Raw genomic sequence first — 23,707 nt, 5'->3', positions numbered from 1 at the left:
GTAAAAGCTCAATGACAATGCAGGCATTTTGGAAATAAAACCCTAAAATTTAGTTTCCTAAAGAATTAACTGCAGTAATATCAATTACGCTTAAAATGAAAGACACAACTAATGCAAAAAAAACACAAATCCTAACCTAATAAGGTCGGCAAGGTGCCACCGTGATTAGCACTGCTGCCTCACACCGCCAAGGACCTGGGTTCAAATCCTGCCTTGCCCCACGTCTGTGTGGAGACTGCAAATCCCCACTCCCCCACCAGTACCAGCAGCCACACACCCCAACCCCCCACCCCCGCCAATACCCCTCTCTGTGTGGGCTTCCTCTGGGTGCTCCGGTTTCTTCGCACAGTCCAAAAATGTGCAGACAAAGTGGATTGGCCATGCAAAATTCTCGCTCAGTGTACCGGACCCAGAATAAGGAGAATAAAAGATTTTCTCAATAAGCTTAATTGCAGTGTTGATGTTAGCCTAACACTAAATAAAGCTTTAATTTAATCAAAGCTTGTTTGCTCACAAGTTGAAATTAAAATCTCACGGTGATGACTAGATAATAATTTCCTGAGTTTATCAAGACATTCAAATCTCAGGTATGTAAGTACAGGCGAATTATAAAGCAGACATGATCTGTGTTGAACAGCATAACCCCGTATTCCCTTATCGGTGACCTAGCAGTATTTGGTCGCTAGGTGGCCCCAAATTATGTAATATATAAGTAAGAATCTTGCTTTAAGCACATCAAGAACAAGAGGGCACAAACAACACATCATCGCTTATCTTGGTCCTTTAGTTTATTTGATTTAGTTTCGTTCTTCACCGCAATGCCATGTATCATGATTGTGTTTTAAGAAAACAGCAAAATGCATTCTCCTGAATTCAGTTCCTATGATGCTATGTTTTGTACTAATCCTTCCACTTTAAACTGGTGTTTTTAGCCAGCGCGGATGTTGTTGTGCATTGGGAAATTGCTCGATGGTGTTTAGGATCATGCGAACGGCTTGATGCAAGTTGTTCAATAGTAACACTTTAATAGATTCCGAAGATGGCATCAGACAACTTTTGCGCCGTTTATTCCTTTACAACTGGACTTCGAATTCATTACCTTCAAATGTTCAAGTTTAAACGCTTTTTTGTTTTCAGGAACTTTATTAACTACATAGGATGTGAACAAATGGCTGTTTCTTTTTAACAAATTTCAACTTTACATTGCACAAAATAGAATCCCTACAGTGCAGAAGGAGGCCATTTGGCCCATGGAGTCTGCACCAACCACAATCCCAGCCAGGCTCTACCCCTATATCCCGAGATATTTAACCGCCAATCCATCTCACTTACGCATCTCAGGGCTCTAAGAGACATTTTTTAGCATGGCCACCTAACCTAACCCGCACATCTTTGGACTGAGAGAGGAAAGCGGAGCACCCGGAGGAAACCCGCGCCGACACGAGGAGAATGTGCAAACTCCATACAGGCAGTGACCCAAGCTGGGAATCGAACCCGGGTCCCTGGAGCTGTGAAATAGCAGAGTTAACCGCTGTGCTACCTACATGCCGCCGACATAAATCTAGTCATGTTCAACTACGCAGCGTTTGTGTCAACAGAGCACACAAATATTTTGTTCATTGTTTTTTAATGGAAACAATCATGCTCAAAAAATATGAACACTGTTCGCAGTAAATTGCATTGAAACATCATTTGGATTAATTGGAGTAGCATCGGACTTTTGGTCGAATTTACACGAGTAAAACGGAAGAAGCTCCAAGCAAGTTACTGTTTTGGGAATTTTCCTTTTACCTTGGATTCGGCATGGCATGGTTGTTGTTTTGTGGAAAGACTGCCGACATGCTCTTGGATCTACTTAATACTTAATTCATAATGCCACTTCAAAATTGGTTACAGAGTGACCAAATATATCTTAGCCATTTTCCCAACCTCTCTCTCTCTCTCTTCTCTCTGTCTCTTGTACTTTTCTCCTCTCTCTCTTTGTTCCCTCCTCTCTCTCTCTCTCTCTCTCTCTTTCTCTCCCTCTCTTTCTCTCCCTCGGTCTCTCTGTTACCCTGTCTCTGCCTCTCTGTATCTATGTCCCAGTCTCTGTGTCTGCGTTTCTGTATGTCTGTCTGCGCTGTCTCCTTGCCTCTGTTTGTCTCTTTCTACCTCCGAGTGGACAAGACGAATTTTTAGTGGAAAACTGGCTTGATACACCCTCATTGAACGAAGAAAAGGCTGCGAGACCTGAGTGATTTTTTCATCACCCTGTCTTGGTATAACATTGAAGTAGCAGTAATTGGTCGCAGGGTAGCCCACAATGCTGCAATATATAAAGTCGCATCTTAATACATGCACATCAAAAACAAGAGTTCACAAATAGTGTCCTGGCAATACACATCATCCATTCTATTGGCTCATCCGTTTTTTCTTGTTCTTATTTCTAAATTCCATGCATCAAGATTGTGTTGTGGGACAATAACTAAACACATTCTCTTGGATTCAATTTCTGTGATGTGTTACTACTTTATCCCTTTAATTTGAAACTGGTACATTTAACCAGTGCAGGCATTGCACATATGGAATTTTACCATATTTAAAATCGGGTGAAAGTGAGAAGCAAATTGGTGAACGGCAATACATTAAGAAATTACAAGTAGTTCATTGATGATTTTTCAGCACTGTCTATTCGCCTCCAATTGGATTTTTTCTTTCTTTCCTGAATGTTTATTAACTGTGATAACATGAAATAACTGATACTTTCTCAATATCCTTCAAAGTACAACGTTGAATCACATGGTGTCTTATAACTTGCACATATTCAGTACTTGTACCAATTCTGGACTAGACATGAATTTGCGCCAAATAGGGAAAACACTGGTTGCAGGAAATTTCATTGCAGTAGCATCAAGACTGATAGTGGTGGCACTCAACTTTGGGCCAAAGTTACTCGAGAAAACCTGGAAAAGCCCCAAGCAAGCTTACGTGCTGGCATTGACTTCCTTGGCACTCAATTCTACCTCAGCATGCTTCTTAGTTCTTTGAAAGACTGCAGACATACAACATACAATTTCAACCTTAATTATTAGTACTATTTCATAACTGTTTACAGTGTACAAAACTATCTGTTGTGCACCTCCTGCATCCTCCATCTCTCTCTGTCCCTCTCTCTTTATTCATTTCTCTCGCCAAACAGACGATTAGCTTTTCCCGATGGTGCATCATTAACCTACTCATCTACTTACATATTCACTGTTTGAATGATATATATTCCAGTTCTAACATAGTTGCAAATAACACTGTAATCGACAAATGGCTTAAATTTTAACCTCGCTTAGATGAATTGCTGTTAGATACTTGAAAGAACATCTGTGCAGCATGTTACAAGTTTTTGTAATGGCTGTGTGTGAGTTGAAAATTGCTCGTTAGGCCAGCACGGCATTCTTTACTATTCTTTTGCGGGATGTGGTCAAAGCTAGGCCACCATTCATTATGAATTCTTAGGTACCGTTGAGAAGCAGGTCATAAGGTGCAATCTTGAACCGCTGCAGTCCCTGAGGTGTAGTTACACAATCGTGCCCTTAGGGTGGAATTTCAGGACTTTGAATCAGCAACAGTGAGGGAACGACAATATATTTTCACGTCAGAATGGTGACTGACTCAGAGGGGAACCTTGTGTTTGTACGCCCGAGTAACTTGGAAAACCTACAATGCAAAATGAGGCCATTCGGCAATTGACCATGCACCGACAACAATCCCATCTGAACCCTGTCTCCTTAAATCCATGTATTTAATCTGCTAATCCCCTCACACCAAGGGACAATTTAGCATGACCAATTCACAGGACTTGCGCATCTTTGAACTGTTGGAGGAAACGGGACACCCAGATGAAATGCACACAGACACAGGGAAAATGTGCAAACTCCATTCAAATGTGCAAAGTTGCCCAAGCCGGGAACTGAACACAGGTTCCTGACACTGAGAGGAAGCAGTTCTAACCACTGTACCACCGGACCACGCTGTTGTTCATACCCTTTCAGATGGTATTCGTCACGGGTTTGCACGTTTCTGCTGATTAAACCTGGGTGACTTCCTGCAGTGCAACTTACAGATGGTATACACCTTTTGCACGATTCGGCAGTGATGAAGGGTTCAATGTTTGTGGGTGGGGTGTCAGGCGAGCTGATCGTTCCTGAATAATGTCATTTCATTTACTTTTGTTGGAAGTGCACTCATCCACGCAACTGGAGACTATCCTATCACAATTCGAACTTGTACATTGTGGATAGTGGACAGAGTTGGGGGATTCAGGATGTGAGATACTCACCACAGGATACTTAGCCCTTTACCTGCTCTGTTAGCAACAAATTTTATATGGTTAATCCAGTTCAGTTTCTGTTTAATGGTAAGCAAAAGGAATTTGATAACGGGGAATTCAGCAATGGTAATGGCATTGAGTACCAAAAGTCAATGTTTAGATCTCCCATGTTGGACATTTTTATTCCCTGCCATTTGAATATTGTGAATATTGCGACTCGTCGCCCAAGCCTGGATATTCCCATGCTTTGCTATTTTTGGACGTAGTCTGCTTCAGTATCTGACAAGCCACTGATAATACTGAACGCTGTGCGATCATCAGTGAACACCCACTCTTCTGACCTTATGATGGAAGGTCGGTCATTGATGAAGCAGCTGAAGATAGCTTGGCCTGAGACAATAACCTGAGCAATGCTATGATGATGACTTGAAGCTGAGATAATTGACTGTCAGTCACCACAACCATCGTACTTGGTTCCAGGAAGATTTGAACCAGCACAGCCGCCCCACCCGCCCCCCCCCCCACACCGCACCCCGCCCCCGCCCCCCCACCCCCCCCCCCCCCCGCCCCCAATTTCCATTGTCTCCGCTTTTGTTCGGTCTCCATCATGCCATATTCTGCCAAATGCTGCTTCGATGCTTAGTGCAGTTGACGTCACCTCTCATCTGGTAATCAGCTGCTTTGTGCATTTTTGCACTGAGACTGCATTGGATATTTTCACAGCAATTTAATTGCAAAGTTAATGTAAGCCTATTTGTGACATTAATAAATTAACCTTTAAGTTGAATGATATTCGGAGCTGAGTGATCCCGGCAGGACCCAAACTGAGCTTCTGTCAGCAGCTTAATTCTGAGTCAGTATTCTTGAGAGCACTGTTAATGACCCATTCCATCACTTTACTGATGATCGACGGTAAACTCATGCTGGTGAATTGGCCAGGTTAAATTTCTCCTGTTTGACGTTATAGAACAATGCAAAAACTTAGTTAGGCCTCATTTGGAATATTGTGTTCAATCCCGGTCGCCACACTACCAGAAGGATGTGGAGGCTTTGGAGGAGGTCCAGAAAAGATTTACCAGGTGTTTCTCTGGTATGGAGGGCATTAGCTATGAGGAGAGGTTGGAGAAACTTGGTTTGTTCTCACTGGAATGTCGGAGGTTGAGGGGCGACTTGATAGAAGTCTACAAGATTATGAGAGGCTTGGACAGAGTGGACAGTCAGAAACTTTTTCCCAGAGTGCAAGAGCCAATTACTAGGGGGGGGGGGGGGGATGAGTTTAAGGTGCGAGGAACAATGTTTAAAGGAGATGTACGAGGCAGAGTTTTTGCACAGAGAGTAGTGGGCGCCTAGAACTCGTTGCCGGAAAAGGTAGTGGAAGCGGATACGGTAGTGACTTTTAAGGGGCATCTTGACAAGCACATGAATAGGATGGGAATAGAGGGATATGGTCCCTGGAAGCGTAGGGGGATTCAGTTACGTCGGGCAACATGTTTGGCGCAGGCTTGGAGGGCCGAAGGGCCTGTTCTTGTGCTGTAATTTTCTTTGTTTTTGTTCTTTGTTATTTGCAGGGCAACTCCTCGTCTGATACTGTGTTCTCAATCCTCGGCTTCTGCAGGGAGCTGATCAGTCATACAAAAATTGCAACTGCCAATTTTGCTTTCAGCGATAATAAATAAGATTGATTGAGGCTGCTGTTGAAGGTGACAGAGACTTTAAAGTCAAATAAAATTCTGGACGAGCGTGCAGATTTGGTCATTCGTTCCAAAGATTGAATGGCAATCTAAAACATAGCTTGAAAAAAAAACTTAACAGTGAAAATGCTTTTTTGTGACCCTTGCCATCATGGAAGATCTTGCCGCTCAAAAACTGGGCAGCCATCAGGCGCTGTTGGAAATCAGAAAATCTTTTGAGTCTTGCCAATGTAGCAGCTGATCCAATATTAAATCTGACATTTTCCTGTTCTGGAAGGTGTGGACAATAGGGAGCAAGGCGGCACGGCGTCACAGAGGTCAGTACTGCTGTCTCACCGCGCCAGGGAATCAGGTTCAATCCGGCCTCGAGTCACTGTCTGTGTGCAGTTTACACTTTCTCTCCAAGTCTGTGTGGGTTTCCTCTGGGTGCTCCGGTTTCCTTCACAGCCCAAAGATGTGCGGGTTAGGTTGATCGGCCATGCTCATTTGAGTCTAATGTCAAGGGAATTAGCAGTGAAACTGAATAGGGCCTGGGTGGGATTGTGGTTCGTGCAGACTCGATGGGCAGAATGGCTTCTTTCTGTGCTGAAGTGATTCTATGATAGCATGATATCCAGGTTTGGATTGATAAATGACAAGTAATATTCGTTCCATACGAGTGTCAGTCAATAGCGATTTCCAACATTTCTAGACCTGTCAGTTAGTCGCATTTATCATGCTAAAATTTTCCTCAATGGACGTCAGCCGGCACCAGAGTGTGCTGATTCGGGGATTTTCAGAGCAACTTCATTGCAGTGTTAATGTAAGTCTACGTGTGACAATAAATACATAAACGTATTTACTTTAATAATTAGCTAAATAATAGAAAATGGAGCCATCTCCGCCCACCACTGGATGGCATAAAAATTGCGAATACCCACCATCAACATTATGGGGATTACTTCAGGTGAGAGACTGAACTGAGCCAGCCAATTGGATCTTGTCAGAAAGATCAGGTCACAGGCTGTGCGCTGTGCTGACAGCAAATCAACTTAAGATTCCCTATCTTCTACAATTGTAGTTCAGGATTGTGATGGAATACTCGTCAATAACCTGGGTGAATGCAGCTCCAACAATATTCAGTCATCCCAACATCATCCAGAAAATCGTGGCCGCTGGATTGACATTCTCTCCACCGCTGAATTCATTCACTCCCTGAATCAGCGACAGGTAGTGTCAGCAGTATGCACCACGAAAAGCTGCACACTGCAACAACGTAACAGGTTCACTGTGACAGCATCTTCCGTTCCGCAACCCACACATTTCTGTCTGTCAAATAATTTGCCTTTCATTCGTTGTTGCTGGAAAAAACTCTTCTGGTTGCCTTCCGAATATCTGAATATCAGTGAGGTTATGCCTGAAATACACGGACCAAGCAGTTCAATGAACTGGACCGCCATCACTGTTTAAAGCGTATTTAGACATGGTCAATAAATGATGATCTACGTCGCAACATCCCGTGAACAAATTAATGTTTCCCAACTGCACTAATATTCGAACTTCATTCCCATTCCTGTTCCAAATTGGCGCATTCGTCGCATGTTGTGCTCCTGCAAAACATGCGGAATAATTTGAACTCTACGGAACTGGAAAAACGCACAGGCTATGTCCATTGGCCATGCCAAATTACCCCTTAGTGTCAGGGGCATTAGCAAGCTAAATACGTAGGATTGTGGTATTAAGGCTTGGGTGGGATTGTTGTCGCTGCATGCTCGATGGACTGGTGGTTTTTTGCAGCATCAGGCTTACATAAAGTGTGAGCGGACTACAGTAAATCAGATTGTTAATTTATCAAAACAATTGTCAGAGCGGAGCTCGTGAGTTTGATATCGAAGTCATGCAGTGTGTTTTAATAAATATTACACTTCTTAATAGATGTGTTCAATATTCAGGAATATTTCCAACGTTTCTGTAATATGTCGAAGTCTGTGTTGTGCTGGTCCATTACATGGTTCTTTCAAATGAACGGGGCTTACAAAGTTCGTTGTATGACACTTTATGTGTTGGCGCATTATTTGTTTTTTCATGTTTCAGCATTTAAAATGTGTACGTATGAGAGTCATTGTGTTAATCACCGAAGCACACAAAAACCTCAACTATGTTTAACAGAAAAGCATGTGTTCGATATAAACTGGTATATTCAATGGAAAGAAACACGGAATCTAGTACGAAACACAAACTTTATTACATTTTACGTCATTTACCTTTCGAAAGCCTATAAATTGCTTCTACACAAAAATACTACATCAAAATTCAAAACAACGATTAGTACACAATCTATTGAAGAGAATATGCAATACCCACACGTCCATCAACTGGACAAAAATTTCCAATATTTCTGTCATTTCAGTTCATCAAGTCAGTGCAAATATTACATTTCAGGTAAAATCAACAAACGATCATTAGCCGCAAAGTTTCGGTGCATGTCACATATTGTCTAATATGAAGGCCAATTGTCGTACAGAATACACAAAATTCACACTGCAGAAACAAAACATTCCATATTGATAACGTTCATTCATTTTACATGACAATTGATAAATACATGAAATGTTAGGATTTGTGCCTCAAACTATATATAGGAGAGAATCCATCTTCTCGCTTTGGGCATATGCTTCACAGGATATGTTGCAGGTTCTACCTTATATTATTGAGAACAGATGCTCTTAAAATGCGTTATAATTTTGCTCAGGCCCAGAGAAATTAGCCTGGAAGCACTCTTGATCATAAAATAGCAAGGTTCCTGAAGAATTCGGAAACATGCCTTGAATCAAGAATCAGCATTTAAATTGCTGTTCCCTCAGAAATATGAGTAGCTAATCAGGAGGCATTTCAGTTTGATTTCTGCAAGGGTGGAGTATTGTCAGCATGTCAGGAACAGTTGTGTATGCTAAGCATGTACCCATGGTAAGCTATGATGCAATGTTGTGCTCCTCTGGGTTCTGCATGTGAGCTGTGTACACACAATTCTTCGAAATGTCTCAGTCTCTATTTCAAACATACTATGCGCAGCTATGATAGGTTAACAATTGCAATAAAAAAACAAACAAAAACAATATTTCCTTGCACAGCAGAATTGTAAAGCAGGGTTGTACTAGAGAAAAACGTATTCCTCTTGTTCATCCTGTCTCCAATCTGCTCAACGAATGTCATTGGTTGATTACTCCAATGTGTTTTTATTCACAGAGAATGCTTCGAACTTCGGTTGCAGCTGACGAGCATAAACTCATCCAAGGTCAAGTTCTACAACAACAGTGGTTTGTCGATGTGATCGGGATGTGGTAAGGACATTAATCATTTCACATTTTTCAATTCAATTTGACTGGAAAAGTTTAACATATAAAGGAGCTAAGCAAGGCAACTTCTATTTCAAAAGCACAATCAACTTAGCGCATCATTCAGTGATGTATTTACAATTAATTTCAATTGGCTCAGTGGGATTTTCCGAAACACTGCTTTGTTTAACCAATAATGCTTAACCGAACATTGTGAGCCAATAAAAAAAAATGAAGCCAACAAGTTGACATGGATTGGATAAGAATAGATAGGAACAGATGATGAGGGGTCGCTGTGGAGCAGCGGTACTTCTGATAGGGTGAGACAATTTGAAACAAGCAGGGTTCGGAATTCGAGAGAAGTTCCCTTTGAACGTGTGCCAGAAGTCTCTTCAAGCCAAGCAGCCGCTATTTCACCTGCAGTGGAGGAAAAAATGCATTTAAACCAGGTGAGTTATTTAAGGAGACAGACGATGTACAATCCAAGGGAACAATCCAGAAAGTACAGATACAGTAATAAATATATTTGGTATTATGGTAGTAAAAGATGAAGAAGATTCTGGATTCGGGCACCTATCATCCTCAATCAACAATCGTAATCTGAAGAAGAGAAAATCTCACTAAGTCATGTGCCTTCTTAACCTGATCAATGAGAATTGAATTGTATGATTTTCCTTTTATAAATACAACACTAATTTAGAATGTTTCGCGGGGGAAATGTGGTGGTTCTTCGAATAAGTGATTGCTTGTTAGCACACCTGGTGCTTTCTATCTGGATTTGATATGATCCGAACATGCAATTTCAAATTTGATGTGATTCACCATTTTCTGCTTACTGAATGTCTGTTGGTCTGAAAAAAAATCAACCTCTTTCCTATGTTTGGTCAACTGCTGGATTTGAAGCAATCTGCTATCTGGCGATCTGCACATAACATTGCCGTGTCTGTGTTATTCTGACATACGATTCCGACCCGCAGAACAATATATCCTGCCTGCATTATGGAAATGTTTTTCATGGTCTTTTGACAATTTAATGCAACACTATCCTTACTTTTACCAGTGGCCGTTTGTACTCTCCCACGCCATGACCCTCTCGCCCTTCCCTCTCCCCTAGGACAAGGATGGAGTCTCCTTTGCTTTTGAATTTCACCGCACCAGCCTGCACAAGCAAAGCATAATCCTCTGCTATTTCCGCCAACTCCAGTGTGATGCCGCCACCGAACATATCATCCCTTCACTCCCTCTGTCAGCACTCTGGAGAGACCTCTTCCTCCGGGATAACCTTGTCCACTTCTCCACTGTGCTCAGTATCACTCCCGTCGCTCATGGCACATTCCCATGCAATCGCAGAAGATGTAACATGTGCCTCTTTACTTCTTCCATGCTTACCGTCCAGGGTCATAGAATCATAGAAACCCTACAGTACATAAAGAGGCTCTGCGGCCCATCAAGTCTGCACCAACCGCAATCCCACCCAGGCCCGACCCGCAATCTGTACATATTTTACCCACTAATCCTCTCTAATCTATGCATCTACGGTCAATTTAGCATAGCCAATCAACGTAACCCGCACGTCTTTGGACTGTAGGAGGACTCCGGATCATCCGGAGGAAACCCACGCAGACACGAGGAGAATGTGCAAACTCCAGACAGACAGTGACCCAAGCCGGGAATTGAACCTAGGTCGCTGAAGCTGTGAAGCAGCAGTGCTAACCACTGTGCTGCCCTGCTGCCCAACACTATTTCCAGGTTAAGCAGCATTTCACTTACAGTTTTTTTTCAATTTGCTGCATTGCATTCACTGCTCCCAACGTCGTCTCCTCTATTTCGGAGAGCCCAAGCATAGACTGGGTGATCTCTTTGCTGTGCACCTTCAGTCTGTGTGAAATCAGAACCCTGACCATCCGGTTGCTTGCCATTTTAACACACGATCTGGTTCCCATGCTCACATGTCTGCACTTGGCTTGCTGCAGTGTTACAATGAAGCTCCAGTGAAGCTCAATATGCAAACTACATGTTCAGACCTCTTTGCAGAGCTTGACCTGGTGCTGCCGCGTGCTCGTGCATGGCACTTTGAGGAATTTATTTAAAAAGCGATGAAATCGGAGAGTGTAAAAATGAAATGCCTGAGGGAAGTTGGTAGTCAAATTGACTGGTGTTTCTGCAACAAGAAACACGAGTCTCTCATGAGAGGTTGTCTCAGTGGTGTGAAGTAACATCACTGCATACTGAAGATAACATTGTGAAGTAAAAAAAAATCACAGCCCATTTTTCAGACAATCATATAATGGGAAGTAACGAAGAACGTACTTTGAAATAGAATTGGCATCTAGAGGAAAACATGGAAGAAAGCAATCTCTTGATGACTCCAGCTGTTAAGGGATAGTCAGTGCAGCAGCAGCGAAGTAAAATATTTTACTATGGGAGCTGTGAATATTTTGAATAGATGTTTCACATTACAAGGGCATTGGCATCAGTTTGGGGTCGGTTGAAACATGGCACACCTGCAGGGTTCCATCTAATTTACCTGCAAGGATGTTCAGGAACGCCGTGGCAAAGAGTTTCAGCTAATATGGAACAGAAGGGCTAACAAGACACACCAAATGAAGAATTAGATGACAAGTGTAAGATGGAAGGATTTCGCTTCTGGAGGCATTGGAACTGATTCTCCAGAAGGTGCGACATGTACATGCGGCATGAGCTGCACTCCAGCAGAAAAAACAGCAATTAGTATCCTCGATTAGTTATTTGCTAGTAATGCTGGGAATGGGATCCTCTGCGTGGAGACAGGAGAACGGCAAACAAAGGGAATTTAAATAAATAAAATAAAGCAAAAACAGAAAGTAGAGGAAGCAAAAATAAGTAGCAAATGAGGCTACTGTAGAAAATATGGTGTGTAAAATGTTAGAAGGACTTGTTTAAAAGCACTACAGCTGATTGCACTGATCATTCACGGTAATGAAGATGAATTAAGAGGCAAATAGATATAAACGGGTATGATATCATTGTAATCACAGTTAGCTGCAGAATGGCCAATATTTGGAACTGAATGACCAAGTGTTCTCGATGTTTTGGAAAGGTAGACATAAAGAGAAAGAGATGACAGGTGTTGTTACTTAAGGATTAAATCGGTGCATTGTGCGAGAGGGTATTAGGTCATAACATCTAAAAGTTGATTCAGTCTGGGTGGACATAAGAAGCAACAAGGGGTAGATAAATAGTATGCTTTTTCTACAAGCTTCCAGACTGTAATGACAAAGTTGAGTGCGGCATTTAAACAAGGAATCAGAGGTGCACATAACAATGGGTGCTACAGTAATCATGGGTGACTTTAATCTGCATACAGATCGAGCTAATAAAATTAGCAGCATTACGGTGGCACATGAATTCCTGGAGAGTGTACGATTTTCCTTTTTCCCAGAAAAGGGAAAATTTACGTACCTTCACACCAGTCTGTCCTCCGTCAATAGTGGAGGAAGTTTCAAATACCATTACTCAGTGTTCTCACCAATGTTGAGTTGTATCAGTCAGGATGTTTAGATTTCTGTAGAACAGCAATAATATTTACTGGAATACTACCAGGAAAGAAAGAACACAGTTATGGGGAAACAGTGAAGAATAATCGGACAGGGGCGTTTCTGGGGAATTTTAAGTAATTAATGGAACAACTTCTATTGAATTGACACCAGCACGGAGGGGACGTCTGAAATGTTCCAGACAGCCTTCAACATATTTATCAATGAGTTATGATGAAGGAGAACAATAAGCAATAATTGCTGACAATGTAGCATTAAACAGCTGCGAAGTGGATATAATCTTTGCAAATGTGAGAATGAGGTCAGAGGGTGCACAATGGTATATGAAATCGCATATAGAAACGTGATGATGTCTAATTTGAAACCAAAAGTTGAAATCCTAGTTATGTTACAAACAATTCGATGATTGGAACTGTAGAGTTTGGCATTCCTTTCACATGAATCTACAAAGCTAAATGGCAATGGTTACAATAGCGAAAAGACAAATTGAGCACTTGTTTTGACGCCGGGTGGGCGAAGTCTGGCACAACGAGGTAGAAGTTTTGCTTCAGTTGTATTAATCACTTGTTATCGAGTTCAATTCAGGGGACGAAGAACCCAGGAAGTACTTAGAGGGGGACAACACAAGTTGTCCACCATGACACCGGAAATTAAGGCAGTTGGCATTATGCCAACATGACGTCATATTCGGCTTCTTTTGCCAAGGAAGTTACAGGCCGGCCTCATAGAATCCCGTAAGAAGTCTGACAACGCCAGGTTTAAGTCCAACCGATTTATTTGATATCAAACTCGCAAACTTTCGAGGTTTACATCTCTGTAAAAACTTGACGTCTGTGTCGATATGTGCACTCTTCTTGGAGATCCTCTTCACTTGGATCCGGCAGTTTCGGTGTCGATAGTAGTCATGATGTGAGATGCTGGCGTTCGACTGGGGCAAACACAGTAAGAAGCCTGACAACACCAGGTTAAAGTCCAACCGATTTATTTGAGAGTAATTTGTGAGTTCACTATCAAATAAATCAGAAAAGTGTTCTTCACACATTGAGTGGACAGAATCTGGAACTTTCTCCACGCAAAAAGACAAACAAACTGATGTGGCTTGGCCAGATTCGTTTGAAAACTGAGTTTGACAGACTTATTTTTCAGTAAGCATATTAATAAAGCTGGTGACGGTGCGTTGTTAATCAGTTAAAAGACTGAACAACCCATTATAAATGGGGCGGATAGGTAGCCCAGTGGTGGGGTGGCATGGTCGCACAGTGGTTAGCACTGCTGCTTCACCGCTCCAGGGACCTCGGTTCAATTCCCAGCTCACGTCACTGTCTGTGTGGAGTTTGTACATTCGCCTCGTGTCTGCGTGGGTTTGCTGCAGGTCCTCCGGATTCCTCCCAAAGTCCAAAGATCTGCGGGCTAAGTTGATTGTCCATGCTAAAATAGTCCCTTCGTGTCCTGAGATGCATATATTAGAGGGATTAGCGGGTAAAATACGTCGGGATGTTGGGGTAGGGTCTGGGTGGGATTGTGGTCGGTGCAGCCTCGATGGGCTGAAGGGCCTCTTTCAGCACTGTAGGATTCTATGATTATAAATGTGTGGTGAACCAGATAAAACAGCTAATTTTCAAAATTTCCATTATCCTCCACTGTCAATGTTTTTGTAATTCCATTTACTTAACCTTGATCTGAGAGCCATAATATCTGTTTGATTGCTTGTCGTTTCCGTGCCCACAGTTTGCCGCCTTGTACTCGTTGTCTATCAAGTTGAAGGCTGATACTTTCTCCAATACTTCCGTTGCCAAGGTTGTTTTTTGACAACTGTCAACAATTTTCTCCTCTCCCGTCCTTCCACAAGAAATGTTTACCTCGTCCAAGATGCCCCAAGATTTCCTCGGTAAACCTTTCGTCATCGTTTCAAAATGATTCATCTCACATCTTGTCAGTCACTGTTTTCCTCACCCATACACAATACTCCAAATTCCATCCTTCCATTATCAATAATTTTCACATTGATTCATCTCCTGTCAAGTTGGAGTCAATGCTTTCTTCATCTCTGCACAAAGATCCACATCGCCATGTGAAGCATTTTTTGCAGCTCCCCCTCCCAATAGACATATCATACTCAACGCTCCTCCTTTTATTCACGAGAAGACTATTTGGATCATTTCTCAAAAACATCATTTTTTTAACGTGTCTAATGATATCCAATCTCGATTCAATGTATTTATTCATTATTTACTGATTTCACGTTTTCCTTTGAATGTCCATATGCATTCAATCTTCTCTTTAATCTTCATGTTCTGGAGGTTTATGAATTATTTCTATGCATCACATAGGAACGAACATTAAATTCAATTGCGAGAGAGTTAACAGTATAAATTGTGTGTATGTTGGAACATTTAGTTAACCATTTGTGCTACAGCAATATATGTGGATGACCTTCAATTTATGAACATATATTTCGAATGTTACGGTACAATTGTGAGCCATTATTACCTTGGTAGCTGTCACATATGCGCTGTACATCATACTGAGAACGAATAAGGTGACGAAAGCAACGACTGTTGATGAAGTGCTGAGATTTTCATCGAAGTTTTCCAATCCTTCTTCCACTATCACTTCGTTCTGTACTAAGTCCGGTATTGGAGGGGTTTCTATAATCAACAGATGAATGTATTTGTCAATTGAATCTTGTTGAAAATAGACTAGATATGTTGCATTGTGCACTGAAATAATAGAACATGAAAAGGCCCAAAGATGATCGAGATAGATTTCAGAAAATATGGAGATTTGTGCTGGTTGGCAATAACTGAAGGCTAATAGGGGACAGAGGGCTGGTGATTTTTTTAAATGATACATGCGTGTATCCTTCCTATATTCCCGTGAACAGAGCCAATCACATGTGTTGCATTTTACTTTCTTATTTTTTCAACCGTCGTTATCAAAATCTGTCTATAAGCTGAACTCGGTTCCATTTTGAACAGAAGGGTTGAGTGGGGCTCAAATCTTTTGCATGTTAACTTAGCATGTTCACATGCTAAATTATCACAAGAACTGAATGTTAGAGCTGGGAATGAGTCATTTTTCAGCTTAAGATTTGAGGGCTTCAAATTTGTGCAGATTGTATTCGCATCTGTTAAGTTATTGACATTTTACGGCAAAAGTCACTCACAGGATAAGCTCACGCAACTGCAAACCGGCAAAGCATGTCTACTTCAGCTCAATGGTGTTCAACAATGCCCATTGTCATTTGAATTATTTGTTACACGTAATATCAGAATTGCCATACTTTGTAAGGCTGTTCTGTCAAATTACATTTACAGTTCCCTGTTTACCAGGTTAGTGAGTTTTTATGGAATCCACATGCTTGTCTATAGCAGCTCTAGTATTCGGTCATTGAAAAATTCGCAGGTGTGGACACACTATCTTTTTTTATGGCTTCTGAATTACAACGGACATCAACAATTCTCTCAATCTCCTGAAGGCGTCACTCCGATCAAAGTCGATTTTTTTTTCAAGCTGCTGTTTTGGATAATGCTGGTCGATTTTTTGCGGAGGGTGTAATGTTTTTATGCTTGCATTAACGTTTACAGTTATTTGTAAAGCATCGTAATCTTAGCATGAACTGCCCTACGGCAGGTTTTATTTTGTCATCTTGTTTGAAATTTATTGTATAATTTAATACCTTCTGGTACATAAAAGTTTATTGAACTGGCATGCCACATGTTCTAAATACCTGTGTCAGGAAGGGTAAATGCCACCTCAAAACAAGACCTTCCAATAATACAAGATGAACGCGACTGTTGCTCCTACTCGACACATGCGACACTGAGCCATACGTGCCCTTCAATAGTGTTAGCGAACCAAACAGAGTAAAGTCCAACGGCCTGCTGATGGATCAGTAGTCGAGTAAAATAGCTGTGTATCCTGTTCAGCCACATACAAATCAACGTTAAGTACATCGATACAAATTGTATTAACTGCATTTGATCAGTTGAACTTTTTTCAAGTCGGCGTTTGTCACCGTGTAAAATATACAGCTGGTTACTTCACCCAGGCTATGTGGCATGGATAAATGGGCCAAATATCCTTATCCTGTGCTGGATAATTTCCACTCAATGGAACTTCAGCACGTAAAGCTACCAAACCCATTAGACACAGCATGACATCCCCCAGCATGGAGACACACCACAGCACAAACAGCAACAGCAACAGTTACTGGAGGCACAGTGCCTCAGCAATATCTGTTTAACTCTGCGTCAGTTAAGGCAGGTAGACACAACTAGTCACTTCCACACGTTCTCCAACCTGAGAGCAAACGCGCTTTTCTACAACCGAGCTAACATTGATGAATTAATGGACCCTGCACTGTTTCGAAGCCAATGCATTAAGTTACATCAGAATACATACACCAGTAAGGAGCAATGCAATGTTCCCTGATTTGCATAATTTCTTCTCTGCAAAGTTTAATCCACATTACAAGAAGGCGTGAAGTACTCATACATTGGCTGATAAAGAGATCGACTGACATATGAAATTGGTGTCAGTGCATTTTCCAACATCACGAAGTCAATAATGAACTGATGCACCAAGGGAATGGGAAACTGCTATACTGTTTGCGGCAAGAAGTCAAGCAGCTGATTCCCTTGAAATATTGAGCTATTGATGTCTCCCTTGCCATTGCATAAACTGACAGATTCCGTATACTGTCTGACATCATGCGGGTTCAGCCAGGTTGACGATCATGGCAACATATAAATATATTGCTTCATAGGTCGTCACTCCCCGGTTGCCGAAGGTTTTTAAGCAAATGATTTCATTTTAAAGTGTTTCAGTTAAATCCGTACAACAAATTTACCCCTCATAAGATGTGTCAAAAATAAAGCCATGTTGCAATTAATGGGATGTCAGTGTATACAATGCTGCTTTTGGCCACACACTGGGAGGGATCGCTGCTCCAGCAATTCACCAAAAGAATATTCAACATACATCTGAACAATCGGTTCAGGCCAGGAAGAAATGTTTCGATTGAAACACTGCACTACTATGGCTGTAGCAACACAAAGAGTGTCGAGCTGCACTAATAGCCTTGATAAAAGAGCAAAATGTTGGATATGATCTTGAATGAAACAACTTCTGAGTCAGGAACTATCTCAATAGTCACGATAGAATCTGGGCCTTTAACGACAGGGCGATACATTCAAAGTCAATGCATAGTTCCGAATTGGAGCTTGCATTCAATGCGCAGCAACATCAAGTTCCATTTTTACAGCATTTTAAGAGTTGTAAAAGGCCCCAAATTGTTTTTTGTGTCCATCAGCTCTCAAACTTTGTTGCCAAGTCATATAAGCGGACCAGAACTTAAGTGAATGAACTCTTTGCAAAATTTTGGTGATATATAGATCTTGTTAAATTAAGAGATTAGACTGGAGGACGTATAGCAACATTATTCTATTCAATTCCGTCAGACTTGGCCAACTGAGATCAGAAAACCTAATCTACAAGTCCACATGGAAAGATAGTAACAATAAAGAAACATAAAATAGAAGCAGGAGTAAGCCATTAATCTCTTCAAGCCTGCTCCACCATTCATTTTCATCATTGCCGATCAACAAATTCAATAACCTGATCCCCCTACCCACCCACCCCCCATAACGCTTGATACCGTTAGCCCCAAGAGATATATTTAATTTATTCTTGAAAGCATTTAACTTCAACCACTTACTGTGGTAATAAATTCCACAGAAACATCACTCGCTGTGTGATGAAGTTTCTCCTCACCTCCGTCTCATAAGGCCCTTATCCTCAAACTAGGAAACTTAGCCAGAACTCACACACCAGTGGGAACATTCTTTCTGAATCCACTCTGTTAGAATTTTATAATTAACTATGAGATCCCCTCCCACACTTCTAAACTCCAAGTAATATAATTCTCATAGACATTGACACTCCTCACATGACAGATATTTCATCCCAGGAATCAGCCCAGTAAACTTTCGTTGCACTGCCTGTATAGAAAGAACATCCTTCCTCAGATAAGGACACCAACATTGTACAGTTCGCCAGGTGTGGCGTGAGCAACACCCGATACATTTGCAGTACAACATCCCTATCCCTATTCTCAGATCTTCTCACTGTGAAGGTAAACACAGCATTCGGTTTCTTTACTGACTGCTGCACCTGTGTGCTTATTTTCACTGGCTGATACATGAGGACACCAAGGTGTCGCTGAGTATTTACCTCTCCCAACTTGTATCCATTCAAAGAATATTCTGCCTTCCTTTAATTGGATATACGGAAAGCCTCACATTTCATCACACTATTTTATAATGCATCGGCCATGCATATGCCCATTCACTCAGTCTGTCCAACTGACGCTGAAGCTTCACTGCATCCTCCTCACAGCTCAACACCCCCATCCGCACATTTGGAGATGAAACATTCATTGTTCTCTTCCAAATCATTGATATCAAATATGAACAGTTTCGGTCCTAGTTTTGATGCCTACATACTTGTCACATCCTGCCGATCCGAAAAAAGACCAATTTATGCCAGCACGTTTCTCCCTGTTGCTAACTAACTTTCTTTCCAGCTCAAGACAACACCCACAATCTCATGCACATTAACTTTACATAGTAACCCATTCTGTTCGGCCTTGTTGAGGGCTTTCTGAAATTACAAATAGACCACATCCATCAGTTCTCCTTGGTCATCTTTTCTCGTTATATCCTCCAAGAATTCCAATAGGTTCATCAAGCATGATTTCCCGTTGGCAAATCCATGCTCACTTTGTCTGATTCTACCACTGTTTTCAAATATTGTGCTATGAAGCCCTTGGTAATGGACTCCAGCAACTTCCTCTGTCCTGACGTTAGGCTGCCCGGTCTATAGTTCCCTATTTTCTATCTCCCTCCCTTTCAAAATAGTTACTTGGAAAAACGGAGGTTTTAACAATGGTGAGCCATGAAAAAATTAATCAATTATTGAAAAGAAAAATCATTAATATCTTAAGGTAAGGAAATCTGCCATCCTTATATGCGTCCTCCAAATGATTTCAGACGCACAGCAATTTTTGATTCACAACTGCCCTCTGTCATGGTCTGGAAAATGATACAACAGGGCACCTTGTGATGGGCAACCACTCATGGCCTTCCCAGCGACTTCCCTTGAAATAATAAAATGGAAACAAAGGAGGATCGATACACGTTCTGAAGTGGAGGCATATGGAGTTCGGAGAGGAGTGATTAACTCAAGAATAGAATTAAAAAATCCTCCTTCATTGGCAATGCGTTTACATTTCCAAATAATTTCTTTCCCTCACTCTGATTCACAGTGTGGACGTTCGACAGCAAACACTGCAACCACTTCCCACGCGTCCTCAGATGGCTGCTTCCAAACCCAAGATCTCTACTGCAAAATGGACAACAGCAGCATAGGACTATCACCACTACCAAATCGCCCGAAATGTTACATATCTGTATTTGACAGCAAATTTCCATTTCCTGCATTATTTCTGGATCAATATCCTGTATTGCCTTACAGTGAAGTGCGCACGCATACACCATATATGTACGCCAATTGGCTCGCCACTATCATCTCAAGGGAAATTATGGATGAGAAACAGATTTTGACCTTTCTTGCAGCAATAACAAATCCAGAAGGAATACAATAAACTGTTGACAGAGCATAGAAGCCATGGACATATTTGAAAACAGAAGTAAGAATTTTCAAGTCATGTTGCTATTGGACCTGGGAGCCATTAGAGATGAACAGGCACAGGGTGGTGGGTTAATAGCGATATGCAATGAATTCGGAAGTGGATGAAAACTTTTGGATGGCTCTGGTTGAACTCGGTAACATGAGAATGAGTCTAAGTGAGTAGAAAGATTATAATTTTGATGCTCTCAAAATTAAACTCAAGATTTGTCAGTCTCTGTCCACCTAATGCTGCATCAGATATGCAACGTCAAAAATGAGGAGCAGTGGAGCGTGTAGACAAAACGCAATGAGATACTGCTGGCTAGTATCTGCAAGCAAGTGCAATGGAAAAAGGTGTTTTTGAATTTTGTGCTCGAGAAGCAGCATCCAGTTATAGAATATGAGGGGGTTAATGTTGTGGAAAGCGAAGGCATTTCACTGAAACAGGTTGCCTTTCTAGAACTGGATTAAACCAGACAACCAGTGTTGGTGAATGAATGTGACTCTATAGGTTGAACAGATACTCCTTCACCTTCATTCATTCCACTCTATGGGTAAAGACTTCATGGTCAAGGAATAAATCACAAGATCACTTGTCAGTAAAGTTGTCAAGACTGCTTATAAGTTAGTTTCATCAGGTGATAGAAGCCCTGAGCTTTTTTAACTGGGTAAAGGCAAAGTCATTGCACATTTGGAACCTTACAGCATAGACATAATTTATCTTTTCCTGAAAATATAAATCATCCCCTCAAATATGTCACACACATAAACCAGGAATAGGCAAGTACGAAAGTTTTCATTTTGCATTTATTGCGTCTCGTCAGGCCGATACATATAGAAAAAGGGCACTAAAGCCTCCAAGAGATCTTCGACAAAATGACAAATTGTATCAAATACTATTATGCTCATTTGAGGATCTCAGATTCTAAACACAATTATCCTTCATTGAATGACATAGTTTTATGTGTTAGCAAAGTGACAAAGCAAGTATTTGCTGCTCTAAAGCGTGATTGTGCCTTCATATGATTGGAAGATTTGCTGGTTCCAATTACCAAAAAGAAATGAACCGAAAGTGGTGACACTTTTAGAGAAAAGAACAATTGAATCGTGGCGGGCTACACGCAAGATTTCAAACTGTCAGTTAGGGCAAGCGAAACATTAACTAAAGTAGGTTTACCATAAGAGTTATTTATACTTCGGATTAAATTCCTTTCAAGGGACGGGTGTCCCACTAAACAGGAATAAGTTGTGCCAGTGTTCCACTCCGCCGCTGTGAGCCTCAATCTGCTGGCAGTGAAGCTGGAACCATCTCCTTTCTCGCTCACTTCTTGACCGGGGAAACCCGGTTCTAAAAGCGTGTCATTGGCCAACCAAGCGATATAAATTTCAGCAGGATAAAAGCCAGCGGCTGTGCACATCAAAGTTGCCATCTTCTCTGAGTCAATTTCGGCCGCTGATGGTGGCAGAACGTACACTTTCGGACTCTTCATCGCACCAACTAGAAAAAGAGAAAAATGCATACATTTCGTAAACCAAATCTTTATATTCCCTCATTTTCTTCTATCCAGTTACCTCTCTTAGAAATATCAGAGACTGCAAATGTGTAATGCTTCCTATCCCTCAGTGTTTTAAGGCATGTTTTCCTTGTTCATGAGCATCATTAATATTCATTAATTCGTTGTGGTTTGATGTTATTTTGAACAGATTAGAGAAATAACCTTTCAGGTACTGACACGTTTTGGGTTTGCAGCTCAGCGGATTCTCATATGGTCGTTTTTATCCATATGGCGACTGCTGGGTTCCAGGACTATGTGAAGTGCATTATACGAGCATTTAATGATAGAATCAGATTTTTGTTTCCGTTTAACAACGTTGATAATTGAACAAGTCCCTGAACGAGTTTTATCTACGCTTACCCTTTATTTTGCGAGTGGATCGTTTCTTCGGTGTTGGTAATTCACTTCCTTCTGCGATGCAGACATATTCCACCCCAGTGTCCCACTCTGCTGCTGTGACTTTCAGTTTACTCATGATCGTTGTTTTACTTCCATTCCATTCAGGAGTTTTGGTCTCAACTCCTTCCGTTCTCATTCTCCCATCCACTTGCCAGGAGACACTGACGTTTTCTAACACAGTGTAACGGATTTCACAAACAATTGTTGCTGTCTTTTGGACCCAAATCTCTTCAAATGAAGGATTCAATATATTTATGGAAATGTCTTCCTCGTAGCAATCAACTGGGAAGAATGTGAAGGGTTATTTTAATGTTTCATGTTGAAATCACTGCTGGCAACAACGACTCCATGCAAAAAACAAACGTGGAAAATACTTACTGCAATATGCTTTGAGATTATATTATCTTGATGCAGCTGAGCTGATGAGTTTCTATGTGCTCCTTGCCGCATTAATTTCCTCCGTATGGCTCATTTCAATCATTTCCCAATGAATACATATGTGCAATCAAATGCTCAAATAAAGTAAAAAAAAAGTTCCCTGCATTTCAGCTGAGATTATACCCTTAAAAAAAGCTTGCCCTCCATCCGATTTGGCAGATATGCCTCATCATTTGACACGAAAGTGACTCTCGCGTAGAATTTGGCAAAGTTAAAGAGGAAAACAAATGCCAGTTAAGTTCAGAGTGTTAAGCATTGCTGGATATTTAAGTAAATCAAACATATTTGTTTTCAAATGTAGAGTGGCCACATATATGTTATTATAATGGTATGTCTGACCCTGAGTTTCCCAACATTTATGTGTCTGAAAATGGGCAGGCCTTCTGTATCACATTCCATACCACTGGTTCATTGACACAGAGACAGCAATACGAATCAAAATGGGAAATAAGCCATTTAAATTTATGTTAAAGACATATCTCTGGCCAGAGAATAAGAACATCAGGTGTAGTTAGCAGTGCTGCCTCACAGCACCTGGGAGACAGGTTCAATTCTGGCCTCAGATCACTGTCTCTCCTGAGTTTGCACATTCTTCCCGTGTCTGCGTGGGTTTCCTCCGGGTGCTCCGGTTTCCTTCCACAGTCAAAAGATGCGTGGGTTGGGTTCATTGGCTATGGTAAATTGACCCTGGTGTCAGTGGATTAGCAGGGTAAATGTGTAGGGTGACGGGAATAGAGCATTGGTGGGTTGGTGGTTGGTGCAGACTCAATGGGCCGAATGT

At 41.4% G+C, this 23,707-nt stretch overlaps 1 protein-coding gene across 1 annotated transcript in view; it reads right to left on the bottom strand.

Moving 5' to 3' along the window:
• LOC145363511 (uncharacterized) overlaps window positions 1-23,707 on the bottom strand; it is a 113,190-nt gene that overhangs the window by 71,335 nt on the left and 18,148 nt on the right. The window contains 3 exon segments of the mRNA XM_080218706.1: window positions 15,332-15,561; window positions 21,657-22,031; window positions 22,450-22,770. Coding sequence (XP_080074832.1) covers window positions 15,332-15,561; window positions 21,657-22,031; window positions 22,450-22,770 — 926 coding nt within the window.

The sequence above is a fragment of the Carcharhinus amblyrhynchos genome, unplaced genomic scaffold, assembly GCF_965287045.1.
Source record: "Carcharhinus amblyrhynchos unplaced genomic scaffold, sCarAmb.v2.hapA scaffold_39, whole genome shotgun sequence".
NCBI classification, from domain to species: Eukaryota; Metazoa; Chordata; class Chondrichthyes; order Carcharhiniformes; family Carcharhinidae; genus Carcharhinus; species Carcharhinus amblyrhynchos.
This window is presented reverse-complemented; position numbering and strand designations above follow the sequence as displayed.